This window comes from Carassius carassius, chromosome 20 (assembly GCF_963082965.1).
Source record: "Carassius carassius chromosome 20, fCarCar2.1, whole genome shotgun sequence".
NCBI lineage: Eukaryota > Metazoa > Chordata > Actinopteri > Cypriniformes > Cyprinidae > Carassius > Carassius carassius.
In genome coordinates, this window is record NC_081774.1 from 5,789,457 (window position 1) to 5,817,395 (window position 27,939).

The window sequence follows — 27,939 nt, forward strand, 5'->3', positions numbered from 1 at the left end:
TTCAAATGCTCTTTTGATTTCACAAGAACAAATTAAGGGTATTATTTTTATATTGTATAAACATTTTAATAAAACAAAATGTAGATATATAATTATTAACATTGTTAAGATACTGTATTTATATGACTAAAGTATATAATAAAGGATATAATAATTGTTGTTTTTAATAAAAGAAATACAATTAATAAAAAGTTATATTTTTATGATTTTAATATTGTTATAAAACTCAAAGGCTGATGACCTGGATTCCTCATCGTACCTGTTGCTGTCCTTGGAGGCTTTGGAGACTCTATGGTGTCTCTGTGCATAGATTTGGGGCGTGGCTTCTTCTGTTTGATGCTAGGGGGGCGTGGCTTAATAACACTGTCCATGTCCTCCATCAGTTTGAGCTGCTTCTTCCTCATATATTCATTTTTTATAAAATCCCGTCTTGCCTTCTCTTCCTCCTTCTTCTGTCGTTCCTCTTCCCCTTTCAATCTGATTAAGGAAGCAGAGAATCCAATTACGATGAACACATTTCCTTGAAATCCTGTTTTTACAAGTTTAATGGCTTTTACAAACCATTTTGGATTCATTTAAATAGAGAACTAAAACGTAAGAATGTTGGATGGAGCATATTTCAGTGACTAGTAATTTCACCTTTTAATTTGTGTCATCACTCAGAAATATTCTGGAAAGATCTAAACATCAAATACTTTAAAATATTTTAGTTAATATAGCATTTTATTACTACATATTGTTATACTGTTGAGTATAAATGAAAATAATTAGTTCCCCCTATATTTATTTAGTGATAAACAGTGTGAAAAACATACTTTGAATATGCTTTGTATATTTTTTGTAGATAAACTTTTTATTTTTTTCTTCACACATTTTAATTATACCCTGCAACTGTGACTGATTAGTCAAAATGCAAGTTTGCTCACCTGCTTTAAAAACACTTCTTCCTAAAAACACCTATATCTCTAGTGCAAGTTGATTTCTGTAAGTATGAAGTGTTGAATTAGCTACAGTATCTGTGGTTGTGTGGCTTAGTTTACTGTGATCGTGCAGTTCTCTGCTATTTTGTGATATTTTTAGAGTTGTGGTGTTTTTCATACCGTGCTGCTTCTTTCTTTTGTTCCATTTCGGCCTCCTGTTGCTGTTTCTTGATCTGTATCTCTTTCTCCCGCCGAAGCCTTTTTTCCATCAGAGCTGCTTTCTTCTGTGCAATATCCTCCTCTGCCTTCAGGTCATCCTGAGTCACAGCAACACAAACAGACAATCATTCAGTATGACACAGAACCTCATGTGCAGCTGGGTGTATGAGACAATAGCTGTGTTTCCACTGTCGGGCCAGTGCGAGCCAGGGCTTGAAACGGGCCGGGCGGGGCTAATAGCCTCGGGCCAGTAGCACCGAGGCCAGAATAGCGCAGCGTTTCCACAGTCGAGCCTTTACACGCCTCTCAGGAACAACATCACGCAACACCATTATTTCACCAACAAAGATAAGTTATCATAAAACTAAGAAATAAGTCACTCGAACTAGCGCGATCACAAAACGAACACGATAAAAGCAGCCGTTTGTTTGCATGCTTTGTTAAATATTTAAATTCAAAAGCATCAATGTTTTACTATAGAATAAGTGATACATTGATCATATTAATTAATTTATCAGGACTCAAAATTAGTCACACAGAAATAAATTTATTTCTATTTTTTTTAGTTATTTTAAACAGTCGAGTCTGTTTCTGTTTATTTGTAGCCTATAAGTCACATTTAGAATGAATGATAATATATCTATTTTTATGATAGGCTACGTGGAGCTAAACTCTCAAGACGAGACTTATGACAGATAATATAAGTTACTAAATACACGATTGTGATAGAGAATAAGAAGCTGACGTCTGATTTCTCCAAGTGGTCATATTTACCATGTTTACTATGGTAATGTTAATGCTTAGAGTGCACAGACTTTTGCATCGTTTATAAATATTTCTGCCTTGTATGGTGATTATAATCCACATCGGATCAAGTTATTTCAAACACATGCTGCTGACTGAAAGTGAGTTTTGAGCTCAACTTATTTAAAAAAGTTTTTCATTTAAATTTTTAATGCTGGTGTTATAGCTGTTAGCTTTCTGAAATGATCCACGGCGCTGACGCTCTATATTTTTATAAAAGCGCCCGAAAAAAAACATTATTATATTTTTATGACAGGCTACTCGGAGCTAAACTCTCGACATGAGACTTATGACAGATAATATAAGTTACTAAATAAATTCACGATTGTGATAGAGAATAAGAAGCTGACGTCTGATTTCTCCAAGTGGTTGCATTTATCATGTTTACTTTGGTAACGTTAATGTTTAGCGTGCATAGTCTTTTGCATCACTTATAAATATTTCTGCCTTATTTAGTGATTATAATCCACATAGGATCAAGTTATTTCAAACATTCGCTGATGACTAAAAGTGAGTTTTGAGCTCAGCTTATTTTAAAAAGTCTTTAATGCTGGTGTTACAGCTTAACTTTCTGAAATGATCCACGGTGCTGACGCTCTCCAGATGCGGAGAAACTCCGACTTTGTTCATAACCACTCCTCTAGCCCCAGCTGGCCCGGTCTGGCCCAAGGTTTTCGTTAAGCCCCGGAAGTGACAGTAGAAACGCGACTGGCCCTGGCACGCACTAGCACGCCCGGTTTAAGCTCGACAGTGGAAACGCGGCTAATGTCTCCTCCAAAACATTGTGTTGTGCTTCATGGTAAATGACAGAAAACTCAAACACATATTCGTTTGAAAAAAAACAACAACTGGTTTTGTAGATTCTAGAGAAATATTGTCAAGCATGGCAGTAAAATCTGCTAATTATTGTAAATACCACAAATAAGTTAATTAATTATTTTTTTCACTTTTTATTCACTTTTCTTAATTTGTGAGTGTTTTCTGCTTGCTGAGTCTTTATGCTTCCTATGTAAGTATCTGACTCTCACCCTATAGAAGAAGCCACAACACATTTTCTGGTCTGGTCTAGATTCTGGTCCAGTCTCTGTTTCTCTACTGCTCTCTAGATCATGTCCATCCAGAGGCTTCAGAACAGAGAGATGAACCTCAATCAGATCCTTCTTCCTATGCGACTCTTCTTCAATTGAATGTCCACTGGTGGTTACCGCTGAATGGTTCATTGTTGGCTGAGACAGAACCTCAGATGTTGGCGTATTCATGATTTTTTCTCTAACTTCTCTAAGATCCTGTTTTTCTTCTCCCTGCTCTTCATTCACCTTTGTAGATTGTGAATTTGAAGCTGCTTTTATTGCATCTTTGGACTCTTGCTTACATGGCTTTTCTCTAGCTGATTGGTCCTCACTCGAAGGTCCTTCGTCATGGCCCAAATACGCGAATGAGCTGGAATGCGTCTGACTTGGCAAAAAGCGTCTAAGTCGAGGCAGGCTGTCTACTGACTGTGGCGAGTTGAGCAACCGGCTGAAGGGGGTAACTTTCAGGTCATTGGGCCTTGGCGTTTGTGGAGTCCTTGCGTGGAAAGATGCAGACTTCCTTTTGATCGTAGAGGGCGAACGGTGTGCTGTGCGTGGCGAACCAGTGGACAATAAAATGGGGGAGAGCGACCCCACCGAACCTCGGCCAACTACACTGCTGCTGCGCAGTTCACGCAGCTGTTTGCGTGGCGATGGATCTAGTGGTGAAATTACCCAACTTTGGTGCTCACGCATCTGCATTATGTGTTCCTGCTGCTGTGCCAAGCGCTGCATCTCTGACTGAAGGAAGCTCAGAGACGTGTTCAGGCGCTCGATGGATCGCGTATACTCCCCCAGATCCACCTCCGCAGCTGCTTCCTCCAGAGGTGATTTCGGCGGTGCACCGTCAGGTCGACATCTCTCAAGTCTAGAATCAGAGTCATTCGAATTCACAGGTGTTTTTGGCAGTTGCGGGTCACTGGATTGTTTTTCCCGACCATCTGGGCCGTCACTGTCGGCCCCAAGTGGAGACATAACTCCTTTTCGCCTGACCACATTGAGGAACGCAGTCCTGCCCATGCGCTGCCTGTGACGTGTAAAAGCCGCTTCGACTTTCTTCTTCTGCGCCTCAATGGCTTTGCGTTTCTCTTCCAGTTTCATCTTCAACTGCACCATCTCCGACGCCAGCAGGTGCGAGGCATCACGAGGGGAAGTGATGCGAGAGGGGCTATGCGTGTCAGGAGTAATCGAACGAACTGTCCCGGTCGCTCCTGGGGTTGTGACATTCAGGTCACCGCTCTCAGGCGTGTTACCGCCACTCCCACTGCTGCGGCCGTCGCCGTGGTTTAGTTTACGAAACTTCTGTTCAGCAAAGCTGGTCATGCGAACAGCAGAACCCAATGAGGAGGCCATGCTGGTGGCCATGGAGCGCGTTCCCAAAAGGTCTGGACATGGGCTGCCGGATGTCTCCGGAAGTGGACAGGAACGAGCTTCGTAGTCCTGGTCCATGTCCGAATAGTCCTTCAGGGATGAATCCTCATCCTGTCCATCCTGGATATCCTCAGTACGGACATGGATTCCGGTGTCCATGTCAGTAGAGGTGGAATTTAGGTCCACGTCATCTACTGCTCTGGCCTTGGAAAGCGAGTCCTCTGGATCGTTTGTATCAGAAGATGGGTTGTGGAGGAAAAAGGTGCTGTCCCCAGATGGGGGCTGGAAGCTGCTGTGGGGTCGCTCAGAGTCATGGATGATCTTCAGGGCTTCTTCTATACTGGGGGTGTTGGGCTGAGGGTCATAAGGAGGGCTTGAGCTGTCTTCTGATACACCATTTGTGTACCTGAAAGATAGGATATTCCTTCAGTTTTAGTGAACTCTCAACATTTGGATAACTATTACTTCAAAATAAAACAGCTTGCCACTGAATACAGTAAAGCATTCATCTATATTTCTACCACCTAAAAAAAGAATATATAAAGCAGCCTGTCACAGAAGCTAATCTACAGAGAAAATTAGAGTCATGGTTTATGGGACATTTAAATGTATACGCTACATTTACCTACTTGGTTGAGTGGAAAAGCGTGGGCATTTTTAATGCATTTCTACGAATGCCAAGCTTCATGCTCGTGTGCTGGATTGTGGGATTGATAGCAGACTGGATAAAGTGTTAAAAGGATTTAAAAGTTCAGAAATTCGGTTTTATGCAAACAGCAGAAAGTGTCTGCGAGGTTGAGATAATGGCATTTGTTTTAAACATTTCTATGCAAACTGTGCTAGAGTTTCAATTGGATTTAGAGCATAAGTCACACTGTTGACACATTGGAAGCATTGCTAATGTTACATGTATGTGAAATACTGCAGTATGGGTGATATCATTGGATTTTCAGTGGGTACTGAATTGAGTGGGTACTTGATAATACAGCAGAAAGAATTGTATCATCACCTTTTTATGTCTTGCACTAGTATGGACTGTGTATGTTGATTTTATTGTGCTTTTTTTTTGACATTACCTTCTCCATTCACTCATAAAATAAAATAAAAACACAAGGGTTTAAAACAACATGAAAAAAGTGGGTAAATAATGATTTAAATTTTTTGGTTGAACTGTAGCTGTAAATGTGACAAAAAGGCAGAAATGATTTACCCAGCATAGTTTCCCAGACGATGTCTGCTGATCTGTCTGTTGGATTCCTCAACATCCTCCTCACGGATTTTGCTGTGGGCGTTCCCATTTACGGGCTGGAACGAGAGGTTTCTTCGCATGCCCCTGGCCGCGCGGTGAACTTTAGAACCCAATCCTTCAGTGCTTGCCGATCGACTCGGCCCACGTCCTGAAGATGAACTCATGCTGTCATCAAGTGGAATCTCAAATGATATCCCATGAGCTGAAGACCTGAGGTGATGACAAACAGTTAATCTGCAGCATGTAAAGACAGAGTAAGAGAGTCAAAGGGATAGAGAGTTTGTAGAGGGCACAAACCGTTTCTCTTTAGGCCATGTCCCCACACATCCCTCCACATACGACAAGGAGGATGACCGCCTGATAACTGCTGTGAGAGAAAGAAATATATATAATATATAGTTATATATAAATATATAAATAACCATTTACTTACATAAAACAGCAAGTTTGTTGTTTATTCAGTGCATTAAAAATGTTCAGGTGTGTTTGCTAAAGCCATATTTTTCCAGTTGAGCTACAGGAGACACAATATGAAAAGGTGCAAAATCTCTCACAAGTTCTACAAAAGTTTCTCTCATTTGTTAATTTTTTGAAGTCTTACCTGAGTTGTCATTTTTAGGTTGTGACCTAAAAGATGAAATCGTTTGGAATATAAATTCAGACTTGCATAAACTCATGATAAATGACTTAAATTATTTGTAAACCTCAAACTTGCATTGTATTAAAGACAAACCTAGACTGATCAGGACTGCCTGGCCTGTGAATCAGGTTTTGTTTGGTTATGGGAGCCATTTTATTGGATTGGGATGGGTCAGATACTAAAAAAGAAAAGATAAATACAACTCGTGTTAATAAAATGCATGACATGCACACCAAATAGAAGGACACCACATGAGACAGACCTTACCTTTGGAATTGAGTGTGCGGGGCTTAACAAAAGATGGTTTCACAACTTCACACCACCAGAATAGCTCTGCCATAAACACAAGGTAGTTACTCTGAAAACACACAAAAATGTATGAGAAGAAAATTATTAAAAACTTTTAAACAATCTCTCTTCCATCTTTAAAAACACTGAACAAAGAGCCTGCCTGCCATGTTTGTGATGTGCTAGTCTTCCAGTGTTCCTCAATAACCACACAATGTCAGCGTTCTCCTTTAGATTGTAATAAACTCTTACTAACCTCAAAAAGTAAGATAACGACTACTGTATATACATAGGAGTATAGTGTACTGACTAGTGCTTTTAAAAAAATGTGCGGCGCTCACTTTAGAAAATTATGAAACAGTAAAAAAAAAAAAAAATATATATATATATATTACTTGAGGTATTCTTTGCAATGCATACAGAAATTTTATTATTAAACATATTAAACACATTATACATACTATATAGTGCATGAGGAATATGAAGGTTTCTGACATGATCTGAACATGGTGGCATTGAAGCCAAGGTTTCTGATCATCCTACAGGTATCATAACATTCTGATGTGACAGAACACACAAACACAAATTTAAGCTATTTAAATAGCATAATAAATGTGCAAAATAACTGACTGTCCTTAGTGTATAAGATAATATAGAGCATTTATTGAAAGCAACAGTCCAGCAACCATAAAAAGAGTCTCTTTCAGTGCATTAAAGGGTGTTCTGACCCACCAGAGCAGCCGGGGCAGGCTGACACGAACAGAACAGACCCAGTACTCTTTAATGATTTATTCAGTCCTGACACCTTTATTTCCCCACAGTCAGCGGCTGTTAGTCTCATGAAAAAGCCTCATTTAGTGAAAAACACACCACTTAAAGCTGAAGTAGGTAACTTTTGTAAAAATGTATTTGTGAAACCTGTCATTATGTCCTGACAGTAGAATATGAGACAGATAATCTGTGAAAAAGTCAAGCTCCTCTGGCTCCTCCCAGTGGCCCTGTTGCCATTTGCAGAAATTCACCGCTCCCGGTAAGAAACAACCAATCAGAGCTGCGGTCCGTAACTTTTTTTGTGTTCAAGATTTACAAATTGTTTTTAGCCTGTCCTGAATCACTAGGGTACATCTATAATAAGTGTTTATATTCTGACTATTTTAGATTGCTTCAGGGGTACCGCGGCAGAGTAACCCGGTACCTTTGTGATTCTTCATAGACATAAACAGCAAGCAGTTCTGTTTATTAACCGCTAGAGCGTCAAAAGTTACGGACTGCAGCTTTAAGCCTTAAATAACCAAAGAAATCAGATGTACCTTTGTTTTACTTTGTTTTAGCATGTGATTGGCTGAAGCAGCTGACTAAGCATTTTGACCTGGTTTACATTATCAACCACAAACTCATCGGACATAATGGCAAATCCACGACCAAAATGTAATACATTTGCTTAAAACATATGCTATGATGGTGGCTGTGTGAGGTAACGGTACACATGGACTGTGTTTATCTAGACAAACCACTTAGCATAACTGTCTGAGGCAATCCACTTGGCAGAGCTCTCACATACACACAAACGATGACTCAGTCATCCCAAACGGTCAGATTTAAAACATGCACTGGTCGGCTTTCCTTTCCTGCATCAAATTCCCTGTAATACTCCAGTGATCACTCATTCATTTCGGCCTCAAACTAAAAAAGGATATTCAGTGGAAAATCCCCACAGAGAGCACTGAGAATCTGTATCCTAGAAACCATGTAAAGTTTGCAACACTGAACCAAATGGCAAACACACATTCTATTCATTGTGAATCATACCAGGAAAAAAAATTAAATAAAAAAAAATTGCACAAAAGAAATAAAATAACAATAAAATCAGCACATCGATTGAAATTTCTGAAGAAAATCTGAGCAGTGATTGTTATGCAACAATCCTCATCAAAACATATCAAGATGATCTATCAAAATAAAATACATCAATAAAATGGTAAAATGGTATCAGCAAAGACATTGACATGTATTAATTTACAAAAAAAAAACAACTCTTCTCTGCATTTCTCGTCTTCTCGATCTTGCTTCTTAATCTAGTTGGAAAATAAACCTGGCATTGTATATCACAAATATTGTCAGCTCCTCACCGAATTGCTTTTGTCCCTCTTTTCTAAATCGTTTTGGATTAAAGCATATTAACTGCATAAATATAAATGTAGTAAAGAGAAGTAAACTGTACTGACGTCAGGTTTACCTTGATGGTGCTGGAGGCGTACAGCATGTCCTCCAGGGTGAAGTGACAGCAGTTGTTGAGGTTTTCTCTGCAGAACTCCTGGATCAGCTGGATATTGTACAGACTGTCAGCCAATGACATTGTTTCTTTGACACAGATATCTGGATGGGTAACAAGCCACATAACAGCCAATGACATTATGAGTAGATCCGAGTGGGTGGAGACACCAATGTAGAAGCCAATGGAGATTCATAAAGCTTGAGGGGCGGGACCAGAATGTGTGATGTAACGAACAGTATCCTCAGAATCACGGGGTGGAGATGTGTTTATGTTTGAATAACTGCTCCTCTGTTCTCTCACAATCTTCCATTCACACACTCCTACTCGCTCTGTCTGTTCCTTTCGCTCATGTCTTCCTCCACCCTCTAATACCCTAATTCTTATGAAGAAATAATGACATATAGTAAGGATGTAGTAAATTAATTAAACGTGACAGAAATTTGTAGTGTCAAGAGGCTTTAGAAGCACAAATAATTGTCTTTCAAACCAAGTTAAAAGTCAAAGAAGCCCTGCCATTATATCAGTAAGTCAAGTTTAATTTGAGGCAGAGAGTTGTGTCTTTTAGATGACTCTAAATATCTGAATGTTATTTATTTTGTGACACAAAGGACTTCAGAGAGAGTTTAGTGGATATGTAGTTTTCCTGATGCTGTGTGTGTGTGTGTGTGTGTGTGTGTGTATACCTGTTAACTATGGGGCCAGATTAGGGGCAGAGTATCTGTATATGCCTCTCTTGGAGGGTTGTGCTACAGTATCTCAACTACACCTCTTAATTGAACAAAAGTAAGACAGTATAAAGTAATACGTATTTTCAGACAAAAGTATATTGCAAATTTGTAGGTCACTTCCCCAGACAATGTTTAAGTCTCATCTAAATATAAAGAATTATATTTTATCAGATTTAGTACAAGATTAGAAAATCGACTAACTAGTCCCATCCGAATAGGGCTTATGCCACAACAAGCCTTAGTGATCATGTGGTTGAGACAATTTTTACGGCCATTCACCGTAATATATTTTTCCCCTCAGTAAATAAAATAAAATTGTGTGATTTAATAATAAATAAAAAAAATACATCAAAAGATATGTTAAATTAATAGATAAAAAACTGAAAAAGCTAAATTATATTTAACACCACTTAAACTTATGTCTGTTTCTCATACAAATCTATTTATTGTATGGATTTAGAAAGCCTGGAATTCAGAGAATGAATCATGTGGACTACATTTTTGTCCTTTTTGAAAACTGACAGCTCCTGGTCACTGTATGCTTTTATTTTATGTAAAAAAGAAAAAGAAAAAAAAACTTCAAAATATCATATTTAGTGATCCTCAGCAGAAAGTCATATGTTTAACATAAGGGTGGATAAATAATGACAACAGAAATCTTTTGGGGGTAAATTGTACCTTTAAATTAGAGTGAAAGTCTACAATAAAACTAACCGCTTATGGTCAAAGAACCGTTCAGTGTGCCAAGGCCCTTTCCTAAAATGTCATCATTTTATAATCAAGGTCTAATGTCACTCTCTAAATCAAAATCTATTGATGCTCTCTAAATATAAATAAAGATTTCAAAATATAGTGTGAGAAGGTAAAAACAATTATATAGAAGAAACAGATCCATATCTCTCAGTGTTTCTTGAAGTACCTTCCAGTAGTACAGAATCAGGACAGTAGAAGTGCAGCAGTGCAGCCAGAGCACAGCCGTCTGTGTTGTCCTTCAGGAGATTGTCCACCAGGGGGAGACACAGAACCGGACGTGCTTTAGAGTCCTCTCTCCTGTACCGCCCCTGTGGATTACACACACAGCACCGTTACGCAATTGTAGAGAACAAAATGACTTGCATATATAGCGATAGGGCTTATGTAAATTTACCTGATGTGCTACAGTTACAACTGCATGAAAAGGGATACAGGGAATGTGAGATCATATTTGATCTGTATAAGCAAACTTAACATCTCTAGTGTCTCTCAAATTTCATCTCTAGTTTACAAAATCTCGACTTCCTGATATTTGTGTTTGGATTCGTGTGTGTTCAAGTTTGCTGTGGTGTAGGTGGGGCAAAGTTACAAAGGAATGTACACAAAACTGGCCTGTGAACTTGATACGGAAATAAAAACTGCACAACACAGAAGTACAGAACGAGCTGCAAAACAGCACCCAGCATCACATGAAGAGCAGAAGACTTGTAGTGTGAGTACTGCTGAATATTTAATTGTTTCTTATGATATAGAATGACATACAGTACAAATTGCTTAGCTTAGCCTGTAGCTATGTTTCCAAAACAACCTCCTATTCTGTAATTTCTTCCGATTATAATTTCCATAAATATGATTTTTATAAATATTTTTAAATGTCTTTATTAAAGCTTAATCTGTGGACTGATTTGGTAGATTTTCCCAAACATCTGTAGGGCAATTTATGATTCAGCACTACAATGAGGATATGTTTAACTTCAAAGGAGTTGGAGCTGTAACCATGATATACATAGAAATTGTAAGACAGTGTTTGGAAAAGCCATGATTTTCATGTACTGATCAAATGTTTGTAAAATAAATGAAGACTCTTTTAGATATAGATGACATATATTTTTCATGACAATTTTCACTTATTTAATGTTAACTTATACTGCCTGTTTCACACATAGGCCTACTCCGTTCGCAATGCGAATGTGGTGTGTATTGTTTCTGCACCCATAATAACGGATTAGAGTATCGTTTCTTAACATGAATGTTCAGAGAGCATGGGGGGATGGGGGTGAAAACAATATTTGCTTCCAAATATTGCTGGAAGCAAAGTTTTTTAAATGGGGGGTAGTTTAATGATGTTATGAAATGACATGGCATATATAGCAATTTATGTAAGCCGATATTTTAAAAAAAGAGCTTTAAAAGTAGTAATGGTAGTAAAAGTAGTAATTTTCTGAAAAAAATCCTGTCATATGCGCACAAACTGATACCACTTATAAGCTACTACTAAATATTGTAGAAACGTAATTTTCTGTAAAGTTGCTTTGTAATGGTTTGTATCGTGAAAAGCACTACAAATAAACTTGAATTGAATTGAATAGATATCCATTAACTATGGTGATGAAAAAATTATTCACCATCTCCTTATTGGACGTGCCTTTAAAGAGAAATGGACAGATTACATAATGAAAGAGTTTCTATTTTCAATTTTAATTATTTCATTTTAAAGTAGGCTAGTAATTTAAAGCTTTCTATAATTTTTTTTTATAATATATATATATTTTTTTTAATCAGATCTGTGAGGCAATTCGCTTAGTTTAGGTTCATCATTGTGAAGCACTCCTGTTCAAACCCCAGACGGCAGAAAGCGTTTGTTTTCTTTATTTTATAAAAGCACAATGCTTTGTTGATATTGTGAGTGCATATAAATAAAAATATCCCCTTTACAGTTTGGAATGAGGTATTACTCTTTCCTTTATAAGCAAAAATGACTGCGTATTAAGTTGTTTCCACTGTTAGAAAAAAATGTCAGTGATCGCGCTGACACCTCCATGTTCTGCAGAGCGCGCTTCAGCTTCAACTCTCTGTACAAACGTCTAGGTTAAACACTGTGATATGCTTGAACTGTTTTAAATCTATAGATTTTATTTTAGGCAAGTCATGATGATTTGAGATAGCTAAATTTATCAAACATATAGGGTATGATCAATACACTGTCTGCCGCTAGGCGTAAAAAAAAATACAAAATAAAAATAAAATACATTGAACAAACAAACAATGCTCCAAACATGTTTCAATATTTACTTTATAAAAAATGAAAAAAGATATAATCACTTTTCCATTACATACAAAACCGAACTATTTTAATAGCTCAAACAATAGTAAAAGCCTTTTTTGAGGAAAATGGGAAACGATGGGGTTGTCCTATATTTTAGGCCTCTGCAGGGCTCTAATCCACTAAATCCATCACTATTTTGGTCTCATCTGTGAGCATGCTCTTTATATATGTATTGAAAGCCATTTAACATGTACATGAAAAATGTAGAAACATTGAAAACAACTATGGGGCACCATTGTGCAGCAACAAGCATTAAAACAAAAAAAGGAACCTCAAGGTTTATCTAAGAAAATGTGTGAAAATGTATAGGGCCCCATTCCTATATTTTGCCTGGGACCCCCAATTCACTAAATCCACCCCTGATCAACATCCCACCCCTCCTGTGACCCATGATTTATCTGTATGTGTATTCAGAGCCAGTTAGCAGTTGGAGGTTTGGTGCCTTGCTCAATGGCACCTCAGTCATGGTATTGAAGGTGGGAGAGAACGCTATAAATTCACATCCCCCACCCACAATCCCTGCCGGTACGAGACTCAAACCCGCAACCTTTGGGTTACAAATCAGACTTTCTAACCATTAGGCCACAACTTTACCATTATGCAGAAATATTTATTTCGAAATCGCGATGTACAATACATGGCATATTAAGACATAGGTTGATGTATTCTCCTGTGTTGTCAAAGGTTTATAAATGATTTACGTTACAAATCTAATGAGATAATGTATACTGTTTTCCCAGATGAACATTAAGCAAATTAAATACACAGAATATGCAGAGGAAAAGTTGAGCCCCTTTCTCACATAAGTTACCATTAATAGATCATGTATGAACAGGACCTTTTCCAAAATCCCAGTAAATATGTTCCTTTCTCTTCATTCTTTTGGAGATGACATGATTACTCTGAGCTGTTTACAGCCTCCGCTGCTTTATAATTAGCTTTTCTATGTAAATATGCGCTAGATGGACATCTTTGACCATTGCGCCTTGCAGCTTTTTGTAGCGCTTCAGCATTCATCAGGCCTGCGACATGGATACTATTATGCGCACATGGATACTATTATGCGCATCTTGTGTTTATGAGAGCAAAAAATTCTGATTGGTTAGTAATGTTAGTTTGGTTGAGAGTGAAAGCTGCTCCTCTCATACCACTGGTTACTCATACTCATGGACTCAAAAGTGATATTAACCAACAAGATTTTTTTTTAAATGTAGGATTATTTTTTACAGCAGCTAAAAGCTTTGAATTGAGATCCAGCACAGTGCTGGAGAAGTTTAAGTCCTGCACTACACTTTTCGTTCCATTGACTTCCTTTCATACGTATGCTAATGCATCAGACCGGAAACGCAAGCCCATGTGAAAAGTTTTCGCATTTCGAATTTCAAAGTTCAAGCTTGGTTAAAGCCACATTCACACTAGACTTTGAGCATGCAAAATAGTTTCGCAAACAGATATGATGTCGCGCTGTGCAGCGTCTTTTAAAAAATTTAAACACTTCTAATACTTCTACAATGTAAAAACATACAATCAACTCCACTTTCCTTCAGCACTGCATTTTTAAATTTATGTTATTTTAATTCAGATACGAAGTCATGCTGTAATGTATTGATCTGCCGTTGGTAACACGTATCACGTGATGCAAATTAATGTTGTTTATATTTATTGAGTTTAAACAAATTTGTCTATGAAAGATTGTACTATACTGTGATAAAAGTGGATCACAATGCTGAAAAAACATTTTCAGTTACAACGTTTGGATTTGAAATAAAAATAATTGATACATTTTCTGTTTGTAGTAAACAGCCAAAGTTTGGAAGCAGACTGTGAATGCGTCCTATATGAAAGAAAGATTATCAAGCTGCATATGCACTGCAAACGGAGTATGTGTGAAAATGGTGTAGGAGTTCAACAGTATACAAACATTAGGAAAGAATGGCTGTTTCAGAGTCGTAATGTTGTAATGAAGATCTCCTTACCTTTTGAACCATGCAGGGTTCACTTATATCTCGAACTCTTTGTTCTTTAGCCAAAAGTTCTCTAAGATGTTCATTTACCTGCATTGAAAAATGATGAAAAACGTGTTAATAATCATATAGCCTACATAGGACAAACAAGCACAAATAAACAGAGATTCATTCACAAGATTAGGGTTGGGAACCGATAACCAGTTCTTATTCAGAACCGGTTCTGTATTTTGAAAAGAACTGGAACCGTGAGCAATTTCTAAGTTTCAGTTCCACAAACGGTTCTGGTGTGACATGTAATCAATTGCTGTGAGCAGCCTTACGCCAGTGTTCTGATGATTTGGCATTTCCCGCAAAGGATGTCACAAACCAGAAACGGCGCCTTGCCCCTACTGAGCACTTTGTTTCCAATGATGTGCACTCCAGAGATGCGCCGCATCGTGTCTTTAACTGCCGAACATCGTTTCCCACAAATGTACACACACTCGCGCCTTTGATAACTGTGCACGTTTTGTCTGACTTTACATGTACCGGCAGCGCGCAGCACCTTCTCCCACTAAATTATATTTGTCCCAAATTGTAATTGATATACTGTACATTCTGACTTCAACTTCGACCATTAAATAAATAGACTGCTATTGTTATACTGTATAAGTATGAGGGTTAGATTATTTAGTGTACAGGTGGAAAAATGTCATTGCATCACACCATCTCCTGACTGCATTACTAGTTGTAAAATGCGGGATTTATGGAATGTGTATACATGGTTATAAGTATAACAGTTTATATTTCATTAATTTAGGAGAATGAACAAGTGTCTTAGGGACTATTTGGCCAACCAGCTTATTCCTGCTTGAAAAGAATAAATGTTATTGATAGTGTAAAAAATATAAACTTTAAAGCATATGCTATATGCAAACTTTAAATATGCTTGTCAGGATCCTGCCTTGACAGTCCTGTCCATATTGGCTGCATTTACACTTCAGGTCTTGATGCCCAAATCCGATTTTCTGACTATATCCGATTTTTTTGAAGACCCCCTTACATCATCTTTTAAAAGTGTCCCATATCCGATTTTTGCATTTACACTATACACTGCTGAAACTACCAAACGTAGACGTTCTGAACCCGGAAAAGGAAGTAAAACAGCACGAAATACAATGGATGCAGATGCAAATAAAATTATACAGTGTTTTGCTTTCCACAATATTTTGAAAAGTCAACAAAAAAATCAGCAAAACATTGGTCTCGTACGGCGGAGAAAAAAGAGGAGCCCTTGTTGCAGCCTGGGCGAATTCCACGCCTATAATAAGTCATGTGATCTCAGTTTGAGGTGTCCACCTGAGTTGACGTCACTTTTTTAATGACGTACGACTCGCATTTACTGGGGAATATCCGATTTGTCTGCTTACATGGCACACGCAAATGCATGTATCCGATTCATATCCGATTTATTACCACATATGAATGAGGCCTGAATTCGATCTGAGAACATCGGAATCCATGCGTTTTTTTCCTGCTAACACGTTTACCGGTCATATCCGATCTGTGCCACATGAGAGAAAAAAAATCGGAATTGGGTCACTTGAACCATGCAGTGTAAATGGGGCCATTGTCTCTGTTCCATGTTTCTTTGTTTGTTTTGTGTCTAAGCACATGGTTCTGTCTTTGTTCGTGTCTGCCACGTGCTCTTGTCCCACCTCCTATTTACCCCTGGTCACGCCCCCTTGTTTAGGCCTTGTCTTCTTGATTTGTTTTCACCTGATCCTCATGTGTACTGCTCTATATATATTGGGTTCCCTTTCCTTGTGTATCTGCTGGTTAGTTTTTGGTGTTTACTTGTCTCTTGGCCCAGACAAGTTTTATCTCTTATCTAGTTGTTTTATATCCTTTTTGGTCTTTAGTTTTGTCTAGTTTAAAAGAAAGGGAAAAAAATATTTATTTTTTTTGTGCATTTCTAATCTATTTTTGTTTCTCATTTGTTTTAGATTTCCATGCATTCTTGTTTAAGTGATTCCAGTTTTGGATCTTGGTTTTTTTGTTTGTATTTTTGTTTTTACTATTGGATTGTATATTTGGGTAGCTTTGGTTTTCTTTTTGCTTCGTTCTCATTTTGTTTTCAATTGACTTATTGTTGTGGCTTTTTGAGTCTTGTCTTGCTTGTTTTTGTGTTTGTCCTGTCTTGCCCAAACTCAGATTTCCCGGCCACTGAACCCCACTGCCTGGAAGTGAAGTGAAGTGAAGTGACATTCAGCCAAGTATGGTGACCCATACTCAGAATTTGTGCTCTGCATTTAACCCATCCGAAATGCACACACACAGAGCAGTGAACACACACACACACTGTGAGCACACACCCGGAGCAGTGGGCAGCCATTTATGCTGCGGCGCCCGGGGAGCAGTTGGGGGTTCGATGCCTTGCTCAAGGGCACCTAAGTCGTGGTATTGAGGGTGGAGAGAGAACTGTACATGCACTCCCCCCACCCACAATTCCTGCCAGCCTGGGACTCGAACTCACAACCTTTCGATTGGGAGTCCGACTCTCTAACCATTAGGCCACGACTTCCCCGGAAGCAGCTGGATCACGTCTCTGGTCTCGTGAGTCTCTACCTGGCGACTAGACTGGTGACATTTGAGTTTCACTTGAAGCTTCAGGTTTCCTGCGTCTGCCTGGTGCTTCCTCGGGAGCTGCTGTCTCTGTGCTTGAGCCCGTGGTCATCTTGGACTGTCTCGGTGGTCATCCCTCCTGCCCGTATTGTGGTCTGCCCTGCCCCTCTGCTTGAACTGTTACACTGCAAATTCTCCCAGCTGTTCCAGTCTACGTTTTGTTACTAAAATACCCTTGTCTGCTCATTCTGTATTTGGGTCCCATTACTTGCAGATCCCTGACAGAACGAACCAGCCAACTCGGAACCCAGCAATGAGCATCCGTACTGTTCCTCCCAGTACCGCTAAGGGGAGACTGGCACTCCAACAGGCAGTGGCATCACTCTGCCAGCAGGGCCAGGAGGTTTGTTCATTTGCCCAGTTTTTCTGGACCATGGCAAGGGGCTTTTAATCTCTGCTTGGATGATCCCCTACCACAATGGGAGATGGAGCAACTAAGAGGCATAGATTATTGGACATTTTCTAAATATTTGCACCATCGCAAGGACTGGCAGATTTTTACACCCCCAGAGTCAGCCTGCAGGGACCATGCCACATTCCCTACCATGCCGAGTCAAATTCAAGACCCTCTTCAGTCTCCAACATAAAAGCGTAGACTGAGGAGGAAGAGAGCGGTCAAGACTGCTGTACCTGTTTCCGAGTCCACAGAGTTAACTGCTGTCAGTGTAGGAGCGATTACTACAGAGGATCCTAGGGCTATTCCAGTTATCCCCAAGTCTGTCCATTTTTCTCCAGTCATTCCTGAGTCCATCTGCAGTGACCAACCTGTTCCTCTACCTATCCTGAGTCAAGTCCCAGATCATCTTCGGACTCCAAAGAAGTGTAGGTCGAGAAGGAAGCAAGCTGCCCAGAACACTGCATCAGTAGCAGAGCCAGTTGAATTGGCTCTTGCCAGTCGGGCCCACGCCAGAGCCGGTTGGGCCCATGCCAGTCATTCCAGAGATGATTTAAAGGGTTGAAGTCACCCCACAAGCAGCCAATCATGCACCTTTGAGCCCTCAAAGATGTAAGAAGGAGGGCACACATTGTGCAGCCAAACGCTCCTCTTTCAGAGGTCCCAAGCCCACTGCTCAAGGAGGGCCTGAATCCAGAGTTTGCCAGTCCATTGACCCAGGAGGGTCCTAGTCCAGTGCCCCTGAGTTCAGTGGTTGCAAAGGGCCTGATTCTGGTGGTCCCTCCTCCAGTGGTCCAGGAGGAACAGTGTCAGGAGAGCTCTAACCCATTGGTCCAGGAGGGCCTGTATCAAGAGGTCCCCAATGCTGTGGTCCAGGATGACCTGACTCAGTTGGTCCTGTATTCCGTGGTTCCAGAGATATACAGTCTGGAACCAATCCCTAAGCTGCCTACTTCACCAGCTAAGGCTGTGTTGAAGGAACCTGAAACCGCACAGACTGAATTATTTCCAAGACCCGTTTTGTCCAAGGTGGACCGTTTAATCCGCACTGCTGCCTCAACAGAAACCGTTCTTGACCTGGCCATGGAGGTCATTCCAGAGCATCTCACCCTGCCCGTTATGGCCAAAGAGGCTACCTCAGAACAGCGAGCCAGTCATGTTGTGCCCAATGAACCTAGGCTACCCCTGAGCTGCTCATTAGCCATGATTCGCCCAAAGAGGGAATTCCTGTCCGTCAGAACTCCATGAAGAGATCTGTATCAGCTCCAGCATTGTGTTCATCTTCTGGATCAGATGGTGCCTCTCAAACTGTGCATGATGTCACATTGATGCATGAGTCTTTAAAGTTTTCCTCATTACCCACAAGTGCAGTTATGGATCCTGAATTTGTTCCCAAGCATTTCCCTAATCAAGAGACAGCATTTATTAGAGACTCCAAACTCAGTTGGCAGTTCCCATCAGTGAAGAGGGCCCCTTTCTCTAGAGGTGTCACTAATCAGGTTCCTACCCCCCCCCCCCCCTCAGTATTGCCTGGCTGTCAAGTTCCTCCAAGGTTACTACTTTTTTTGGAAGTCCCAAAATGTTCCCCTGGACCATTTTCTGACCCCCTGCCCCCTGGGTTCCCTGGCTGTCCTGTTAATCCAAGTTTTGTTCCCAGCCTGCCCTCCCAGTTGGCACCCACTTTGACTCCTTTGCCCAGTGCGGACGCCTGGTGGCGTCTGTTGAGGGGAGGGTACTGTCAGGATCCTGCCTCTGTTCCATGTTTCTTTGTTTGTTTTGTGTCTAAGCACATGGTTCTGTCTTTGTTCGTGTCTGCCACATGCTCTTGTCCCACCTCCTTGTTACCCCTGGTCACTCCCCCTTGTTTAGCCCTTGTCTGCTTGATTATTTTTTATTTTTTTTCACCTGATTCTCTCTCTCTCTCTCTCTCTCTCTCTCTCTCTCTCTCTCTCTCTCTCTCTCTCTCTCTCTCTCTCTCTCTCTCTCTCTCTCTCTCTCTCTCTCTCTCTCTCTCTCTCTCTCTCTCTCTCTCTCTCTCTCTCTCTCTCTCTCTCTCTCTCTCATTTGATTTAGATTTTCATATTACTCAACATTACTTTCTACCTTCCAGCAACACTACATTCAATGAACGTAAAAAAAAACACAGTTCATTTAAATGGAACTGGAATCAGAACCGAAAAATTTGTATATGTTAAATTGACATTGCCAACCTTTAAATTAAGTTGACAGTAAGTAATAAACAGTATTGAGCATTGAGTATTGTGCATTTTTTCATACCACTATTTTTTTTAAATAGTTGTTTAATGATTTTAATGGAACTGGAACCATTAGGCAGAGCCGGAAAATTTACGATTCCCAACCCTACACAAGACTCAAGATTTTTATTTTGCCAACAGTCTCACTTATTTACACGTTAGAAATAAACTGTCAGCACACATTTTTATTTGCATCAAGTAATGATCTTAATTAACAGACTTTTTTAAATGGTTAAAATACAGCTTTCAAGAAACTTTTGAGAAACCTGGGTGGGCTATATTGTTTCATGGAAACAAAGCACAAGTGTCTGCAACTGTGATTTAGTTTAGTGTCATGGACCTTTGAAACAGTGAAGTATTGTGTGTGGATTTAACTAATATGTCTTTACTTGTCTTGTTAGCTGGTTTTTTGGTAAAACATGATGAGAAAAGGGACAGAGGACAGAGCTTAGAGAGTGTTTTCATACTCCTTAAAAGGTAAGATAAACAACAGAACATAGGCTACTTTGATCTCCACAAAAGGAAACTTTTAAGATTTTAGTTTACAGCATGATGACAATGTGTGTATATATGTTGATGAATGGTTATATACAGTATGAATAAAAGCCTAAATTAAATATGTTCATATTATGTGATCTTGACTCTTCAGAAGACTTGGAATATACCACTCAAATTTTATGGATTGCTCTGTGCCTTTGGCTGTTGTACAGGTGCATCTCAATAAATTAGAATGTCGTGGAAAAGTTCATTTATTTCAGTAATTCAACTAAAATTGTGAAACTCATGTATTAAATAAATTCAATGCACACAGACTGAAGTAGTTTAAGTGTTTGGTTATTTTAATTGTGATGATTTTGGTTCACATTTAACAAAAATCCACCAATTCACAACTCGACAAATTAGAATATGGTGACATGCCAATCAGCTAATCTACTCAAAACACCTGCAAAGGTTTCCTGAGCCTTCAAAATAGTCTTTCAGTTTGGTCATTAGGCTACACAATCACGGGTAAGACTGCTGATCTGACAGTTGTCCAGAATATTAATTAAAGCAAAAAGAGCCCCTACCAAGTATTGAGTACATGTACAGTAAGTGAATATACTTGCCAGAAGACCAGCAATTCACTAAAAATTATTATTTATTTTTTTTGATTGGTCTTATGAAGTATTCTAATTTGTAGAGAGGGGTCGGTTTTTGTTAAATGTTAGCTAAATCATCACATTTAAAAAAATCTAAAGACTTAAACTACTTCAGTCTGTGTGTATTGAATTTAATACATGAGTTTCACAATTTGAGTTGAATTACTGAAATAAATAAACTTTTTCACGACATTCTAATTTATCAAGATGCACCTGTATATTGTGTATAAATCGGATGCTTTTTTTGTTGTTGTTTTTTTTTTAGTATGGCTACAGCAAGTCAACAGACAGAACTTCCTCTTCGAATAGAGAAGTGGACGAGAGAGCAAGTTTATCACTGGCTGACTGAGGTGATTAAAGTGGATAAAAAACATGCAGAAAAGCTGTACGAAGAAGAAGTATCCGGGGAAGAACTCGTCTGTTACCAGTCCAAACATCTCCAGGAACTTGGTATTAAGCATGGTCCAGCTGTTAAGATTATCACCCGGTTAGAGAAGTTAAAGAAAGAACAACAAGAATCATATTCTTCTGACAATTCCTATACACAGCACACAGAGGCCAGGCTAAACACAACAGTGGGAAACGAAGACAGCATTTCAACAGATCGAACACAAATATCTAAAAATGCCAAAAAATCAAAGAGAAAATCACATAAAAATGAAGATACAGAACTTAAAAGTGCTAATTCTGCAGACAAATTAATTCAATCGGGAAAAGATTCAATGGATAACATCTCCAAAAGCACTCCAAAAGAAGACCCACAACTGAATGCACCTGTAAGCAAACTCCCTTCACAAAACAAAAATATTCCACACACATATTCACAAGAAACTGAACCAAAAGAGTCAGCTGACCCTAAAACATCAAGCATTAATGCTGATAAAGTAGTCGAAAAAGAAAAGCACATGAGGAGGTCTAGATCCATACAGCAGTCATGTAGTCTGTATCCATTTGATCAGAACTCTGCTTCTCATCGATATATACAAAACTACACTTTACCACCAGAGACAGGACCAGGTAATCTGACTGATCCAGTTCATGAGTACAAGTTAGTGGGCAGAACAGATGACATTGATGTGATTAAGAAGAAGTTCAATAAAGAGGTGTTTCGGTTTGCTGCTGGGTGTATGAACAGCCGCACAAATGGAACCATCCACTTAGGTGTAGCAGACTCCAAAGATTCTCAATATGCTCATGGTGAGATTACTGGGGTCAGTGTTGACAAGAAGAACACTATCATTGATCACTTTAACCAGGGCATTAAACCACACTTTGAAGAGCACACACATGAAGCAAGGGCATGCATCAGACAACCACGCTTTGTAGACGTGCTCTGCCCTGACAGCACACTCTCTGGGAAATATGTCATAGAAGTGGATGTTGTTCCCTCCTACAGCATAGTTCAGGGTAAACTGTTTTATGTCCAGATGCTCGATGAGGATAATCAATGGAAAAAGAGCAAAGGAAATTCACTCTTCTTCAGAGTGGGAGCTGCAACCCAGGATATCTGTAAAATTGGTAATCCAAGAGAATTTCATTCTGAAATAGTCCGAATAGGTACAAACGTAAATGATCTGGACAACATGAGGAAAGAGGCAGAAAAGAGGCCTCTAAGCAAAGGAACATCCAACCAGGGGGAAAACCTGAAGAATCTGTTGACATGTGGAGGAAACAGACTTGATCATTATGATTACTATATCATTATAACAAATAAAAGTCACCCTGAACAACTCCAGCATCTTCAGTTCATGACAACATTGAAACTGTTTTGTGTATTGGACTTTGATCCAAACTCTGTAGTAAATGGGTCCTGCAACAACTACAGAGATGTTCGGATTGCAAATCTTCACAAACCAAGTCAGTTCCATGGAGATCCAGGAACAATAGTTAAAAACCTTAACTTATACAAACAAACAAGCTGGGTATTTTGTAATGGCAGAGAAGACCTCAACACTGAATCTGACAAACCACTTCAATCAAATGAATGGTTAAAACACAAAGCTGGAGAGGTACAAGACATGATTTCATTTCTCTGCAACAAAGACACTCTTCCAAGAGGACGATTTTTAGTCATATTCCTCCTACTCTCCACTGTTGAGGCCTCAGGCGATCCAATTTTTGACACATTAATGTCATTTTATAAAAACCTTGGGGGTACAGAAAACATATTAAATATTTGCACTTCAGATACATCTTTTCAAAAATGGAGGGATTTCATTCAAGCACGATGTGATGATGACATCAGTCAGCGGAGCATATATGACCTGGAGCTCAGTGAAATCAATGGGACAATACTGAAACTGGGCCAGAACAAGCAAAATGCTCAGAGACTTCTTCCATCTGCTGAGGGAAGTTCAGTGATTCTCCAAAAGAAAGATGAGGATCTTATGACATCCCTTGATATCCTATGTGAAAATGAATGTGAAAACGAATATGATGAGAGCTCTTCAGAATTTGAAGAGTTTAAAATTAAAACCGAGTCTGAGTTCTATAGAGGAGGCAAAGTGAAATGGTGGAACTTCTATTTCTCAGAGCAACCTGCTGCAAAGCCATTCATAAAACGAGACAAACACTCAAAACTAGAGAACAGTATCAGATCTCAGACCAAAAATAGCAAAAGTACTTGTGTCACAGTGAATCTCTTTCATCTCCCAGGGTGTGGCGGCACCACCATGGCCATGCATGTGATGTGGAATCTGCGAAAAGAATTCAGATGTGCAGTGCTGAAAGACAACACCATCTCAAAGGAAGAAGTAGCCCAACATGTTGCTCATCTGATAAAGTGTGGAAAAAGTGAGAACTCATTAAAAACACCAGTCCTGCTATTAGTGGATGACTCAGAGGAAACAGAAAACACTCAAGTACTAAAGCATTCATTGAGGAAAATCACAGGAGAAACAGGGGCAACTGTCATCATCTTAAACTGCATACGTACAAAAACCCCACAAGACAGACACAACAAAAGTGTTGACCAGAGTGAGTTCATTACAGCAAAGCTATCTGACCAAGAAAAATTTGCTTTTGAAATGAAGCTTAAAGAACTTCAAGAAATAAAGTCTTTTACAACTGAGAACTTCTACAGTTTTATGATCATGAAAACTAATTTCGACCCAGAGTATGTTGCAAATGTTGCAACTAACATTCTGAAAGATTTCAGAGTTTCAGAGAGTAAACAAACACGTCTCTTCTGCATTCTGGCTTTGCTGAATTCATATGTGGCTGAACCAGCTGTCTCGAGATCTATATGTGAAGATTTTCTGGGCATCAAAAGTGCGTTTTGGGGAAGAGAGTCTGTGCTGGAGAAGATGGAGCCCTACTCCTGTTTATTGATTGAATTCGGGGCAGAAGAATATGGGGGATTCAAAGCAATTCGCTTTGTTCATCAACATCTTGCAACAGAATGTGTCAAACAACTAGAGAAGACACATCACTGCTCCAGGGCAGACATAGTTCTTGACATGTTGCATTGTGATGCCTTTTTCAAAACATTTGCAGTGAAGGACATTCTTGTTCAGTCAATAAAAATCATGCTGATCACTCGTCAACGCAAGACAGAAGGTGATGAGAAAGACACCCTGTTTTCACCACTGATAGAAGACATAAACTCAGGAGAAGATGGTCTGAATAAAATACAAAAGATTTTTACTGCAGCATCAGAAAGGTTTGATAAAGACTTCACAATTCCTCAGGCTCTAGCAAGACATTTGTACCTGAAAGAGAAGAACTTTGCTGAAGCTAAAAGGTGGGCAGACATTGCAAAAGCCATCAAAGAAAATTCCTACACTGTAGATACAGTTGGACAAGTTGCAAAAAGTGAATTAAAACACAAACTGGACTGTAAAAAACAAGAGAATAAACCATGCACAGCTGAAAACTTGAGTGAGTATCTTGAGTTAGCGAGCACAGCCACCAAAGCTTTCAGAAAAGCTCAAACCTTGGCAAAGACAGATGATACCCTAGAAACGGAACAGGAACTTCACAGAAAGTTAAGCCCATATAACATATCTGGGTACATGGGTGAAATCGACACAGCCATGACTGTTTTTGACATCATCAAAAAACTGCCATTGTTTAAGAATGATGATCCAATGAAGGATCATTACATCCAGAGCTTTCTCAAAGGAAATCTGCCCTGCGCAAATATCCCAGTTTGTGAAAATAAATCCAATCATGAATTTGTTGCTGTTCTTCAGAACTATGAATCTTTCCTTACATCTTTAAAATCACAGGTGAAAGAGGCATTTGACTTCCTTGAAATTTACTTCACTTACATGAAAGAAAAGGCATCTAACAATATGAGAGATGCAAAGACTCGCAAGAGGATCTCAGAACACTATCAATACTATATCTCATTATTCTGCACCTCTCCAGAGGACAAACAAAAAGAGAAAAAGCAGAAACCAACACTGAGTTTGAATATGGAGATTGAAGAGTGCAGAATGTTCCTCGAGAAAAACAGGGCAGATACATTCCCAGGCCTTCTCCAGGTATTGGAGCCCAAAAAAGTGTCCGTAGAACAGATTGCTGAAAAATACTCATTCATATATAAGAATTCTGCCATCAAAACTACAAAGGACAAAACAAATCATCTGCTTGCACACTTAATCCTTCAGCTGATTTGCTCAAAATCAAAGTTAGCCAAATCCACAGAAGAGCTCAATGTGCTTTTAAAAGAAATTCTGCAAGATGTAGGTACACAGCACCTATACCCAGAGCCTTTCTACCTAGCTATACTCTTGCTCTGGCCAGGAAAAAATGTCAGCAGCACTGGCATTAAGACATATGTTGATAAAATCAGAAGCTCAGCAAGAAAGAATCTCTCCCATATGTACCGTACAAGGTCAACCATTGCACATTTCTTCCTGGGGACATCTGATGGAATACAGAGGCTGGTGACTAAAGTTTCCCTTGACAGATCCGAGAGTGTCAGTAATGTTAAGAATCGCAACATTCTCTGGCAAACAGGAGAAATCTTTAAGGAAACCCCAATAAATAGCAAGCTCCTCAGAGTGAGAGGTACAATTGAACAAGGTGAGGTCTTCACAGAGTATGGAAATCTCAAGATCCCATTGCGTCCTGCATTTCTTGGTGGAGTGAGAAGTGGCTACAGCACAGAGAATGTGTCTTTCTACATCGGCTTTGCCATGGATGGACCACTTGCTTACGACATTCAGTACAAAGATGACAGATAGATCACTATTTTCACTATTTAACCACACTTACTGTGACTAGAAACAGAAGAACACATTTTGGATGAAATTATTATAAAAATAAAGAGGTGGTTGTCTGTTTTCTTTTAGGCTTTATTATGTTTATGGGGTCCAGTCCAATATGTGTTAATGCTTAGTTTGTTAAAAAAACGCATTATTAAACGCTCTTTCTCTTCTCGTCTAAACAGGCTGAACATTTTCGGCTTTTATGAAGCCCCTCCCTCAGAAACACACGATGGGCTCTAATTGGTTAACTGGGCCTGTGTGTTGTTACTGGCGTAACCCCTCACCCCTCATGTGTTGCGGTTGTATTATAAACAACGGCGTCGTTAATATCGCTTATCAGTAGTGCTGGGCGGTAAACCGGTTCATACCAAAAACCGGTGTATATTTTCGTTATGATGTTAATTTTGAATATACCGCAATACCAGTGTATTTAATTACTCAGCGTTCGGAACGAACGTTATGCTGCGCCGCGACCGCGAGACACTGTTTCAGACGGACCATTTACAATGTTGCACTTCTAAGCAGCGACTGCGAGGCATGGTGAGGGTACACCATAGACAATGGTACACACAGCAGTGCTCTGGTGTTACGTTATAACGCCTGTTTCACACAGTCGTATTAACGGATTCCAGCTGCACGAGGTGTCAAGGAGTGGTGCTCTGCAGCAGTGCAGCGATTGTTAACGTACTGAGTCTATTTTTGCTGTGCTGCAGGCGCTGAGTTAAAGTGAAAGCACATTGTTCGCGGGAAAAATGGAAACGCAGTCACATGGGTTTTTGGCTAGGTTTAAAACAAGAAAAAGAGCACTTTTAGATAAACAAGGAAAACAATATATATGTTTACTTTTATGGAAGAAGAAAAACAATGTTCATTAAGACCCGTGGGATTGCTTGTGATAAAGATTTAAATGCAAAATGCAGAGACTGTTTCTGTCTGTGGTGTTTTCATTTTAAATATTTTAACAAGATAAGTAGGCTAATTATTGTGTTTAAATGTTTTGCCGCTTGCTTGAGCAGCTTATTATACAAACCTAGAAGTAAAATCCATGAATAATGCGTTGTTTATATTTATTAAGTTCATAAAATGTCTATATGAAAGATTGTCACTGTTCTGTGATAAAAGACTTACGATGCTGAAAAAAAAATCTATATCTATATATATATATAGATATATATATATATATTTTTTTTTTTTTACATGATATGAAATCAAAACAATGAACAAATCGGGATCAGTAGCGGACTGCAAACACGTCCTGTGTGAAAGCACAATGAGTCCGTGCTGCGGACTGCATATGCACTGCAGGCAGATTATGCTATATAATATCCATTTTATGCAAGTGCTGTCGGTATAAAATTGTCACCAAAAGCGGCAACACGAGCAATTTGCTCCAGCACCTTAGCCGCAAGCACGTCTTGGAATATCAACCAGCAGAAAATGCATTGTACACCTGATTATGCATAAAAAATTTTTTTTTTTTAAAAATGTCATAAACCGGAAAAACTGTATAATTTTGAAAAAAAAATTAAAACTGTGTATAGTAAGAGAATGTTCTGTATGCATGGAATGCCTGGATTGCCTGCTACATTTGTTGAAATTTGATGTATGCTGTGACGTGCCTCTGGGCCCGTATTATCATAATGATTGTTGGGGGTGGGGTT

The 27,939-nt window shown here is 39.2% G+C and overlaps 2 protein-coding genes across 2 annotated transcripts in view; one reads left to right on the forward strand and one right to left on the reverse strand.

The window, feature by feature from the left end:
- The window catches only part of LOC132096155 (calmodulin-regulated spectrin-associated protein 2-like), a 50,936-nt gene that overhangs the window by 4,499 nt on the left and 18,498 nt on the right, over positions 1-27,939 (reverse strand). Inside the window, exons 4-14 of the mRNA XM_059501368.1 lie at positions 14,620-14,697; positions 10,484-10,625; positions 8,798-8,937; positions 6,541-6,631; positions 6,367-6,451; positions 6,235-6,260; positions 5,931-6,000; positions 5,595-5,843; positions 2,972-4,790; positions 1,101-1,237; positions 260-477 (exon numbers count right to left, since the gene is read on the reverse strand). Coding sequence (XP_059357351.1) covers positions 260-477; positions 1,101-1,237; positions 2,972-4,790; positions 5,595-5,843; positions 5,931-6,000; positions 6,235-6,260; positions 6,367-6,451; positions 6,541-6,631; positions 8,798-8,937; positions 10,484-10,625; positions 14,620-14,697 — 3,055 coding nt within the window. The remainder of the gene's footprint in view (positions 1-259; positions 478-1,100; positions 1,238-2,971; positions 4,791-5,594; positions 5,844-5,930; positions 6,001-6,234; positions 6,261-6,366; positions 6,452-6,540; positions 6,632-8,797; positions 8,938-10,483; positions 10,626-14,619; positions 14,698-27,939) is intronic.
- Positions 20,323-26,259, forward strand: LOC132096132 (sterile alpha motif domain-containing protein 9). The gene is made up of 2 exons (XM_059501326.1): positions 20,323-20,400; positions 21,328-26,259. The coding sequence occupies exon 2, from the start codon at positions 21,329-21,331 to the stop codon at positions 26,252-26,254; it is 4,926 nt and encodes a 1,641-aa protein (XP_059357309.1). The 5' UTR covers positions 20,323-20,400; position 21,328; the 3' UTR covers positions 26,255-26,259.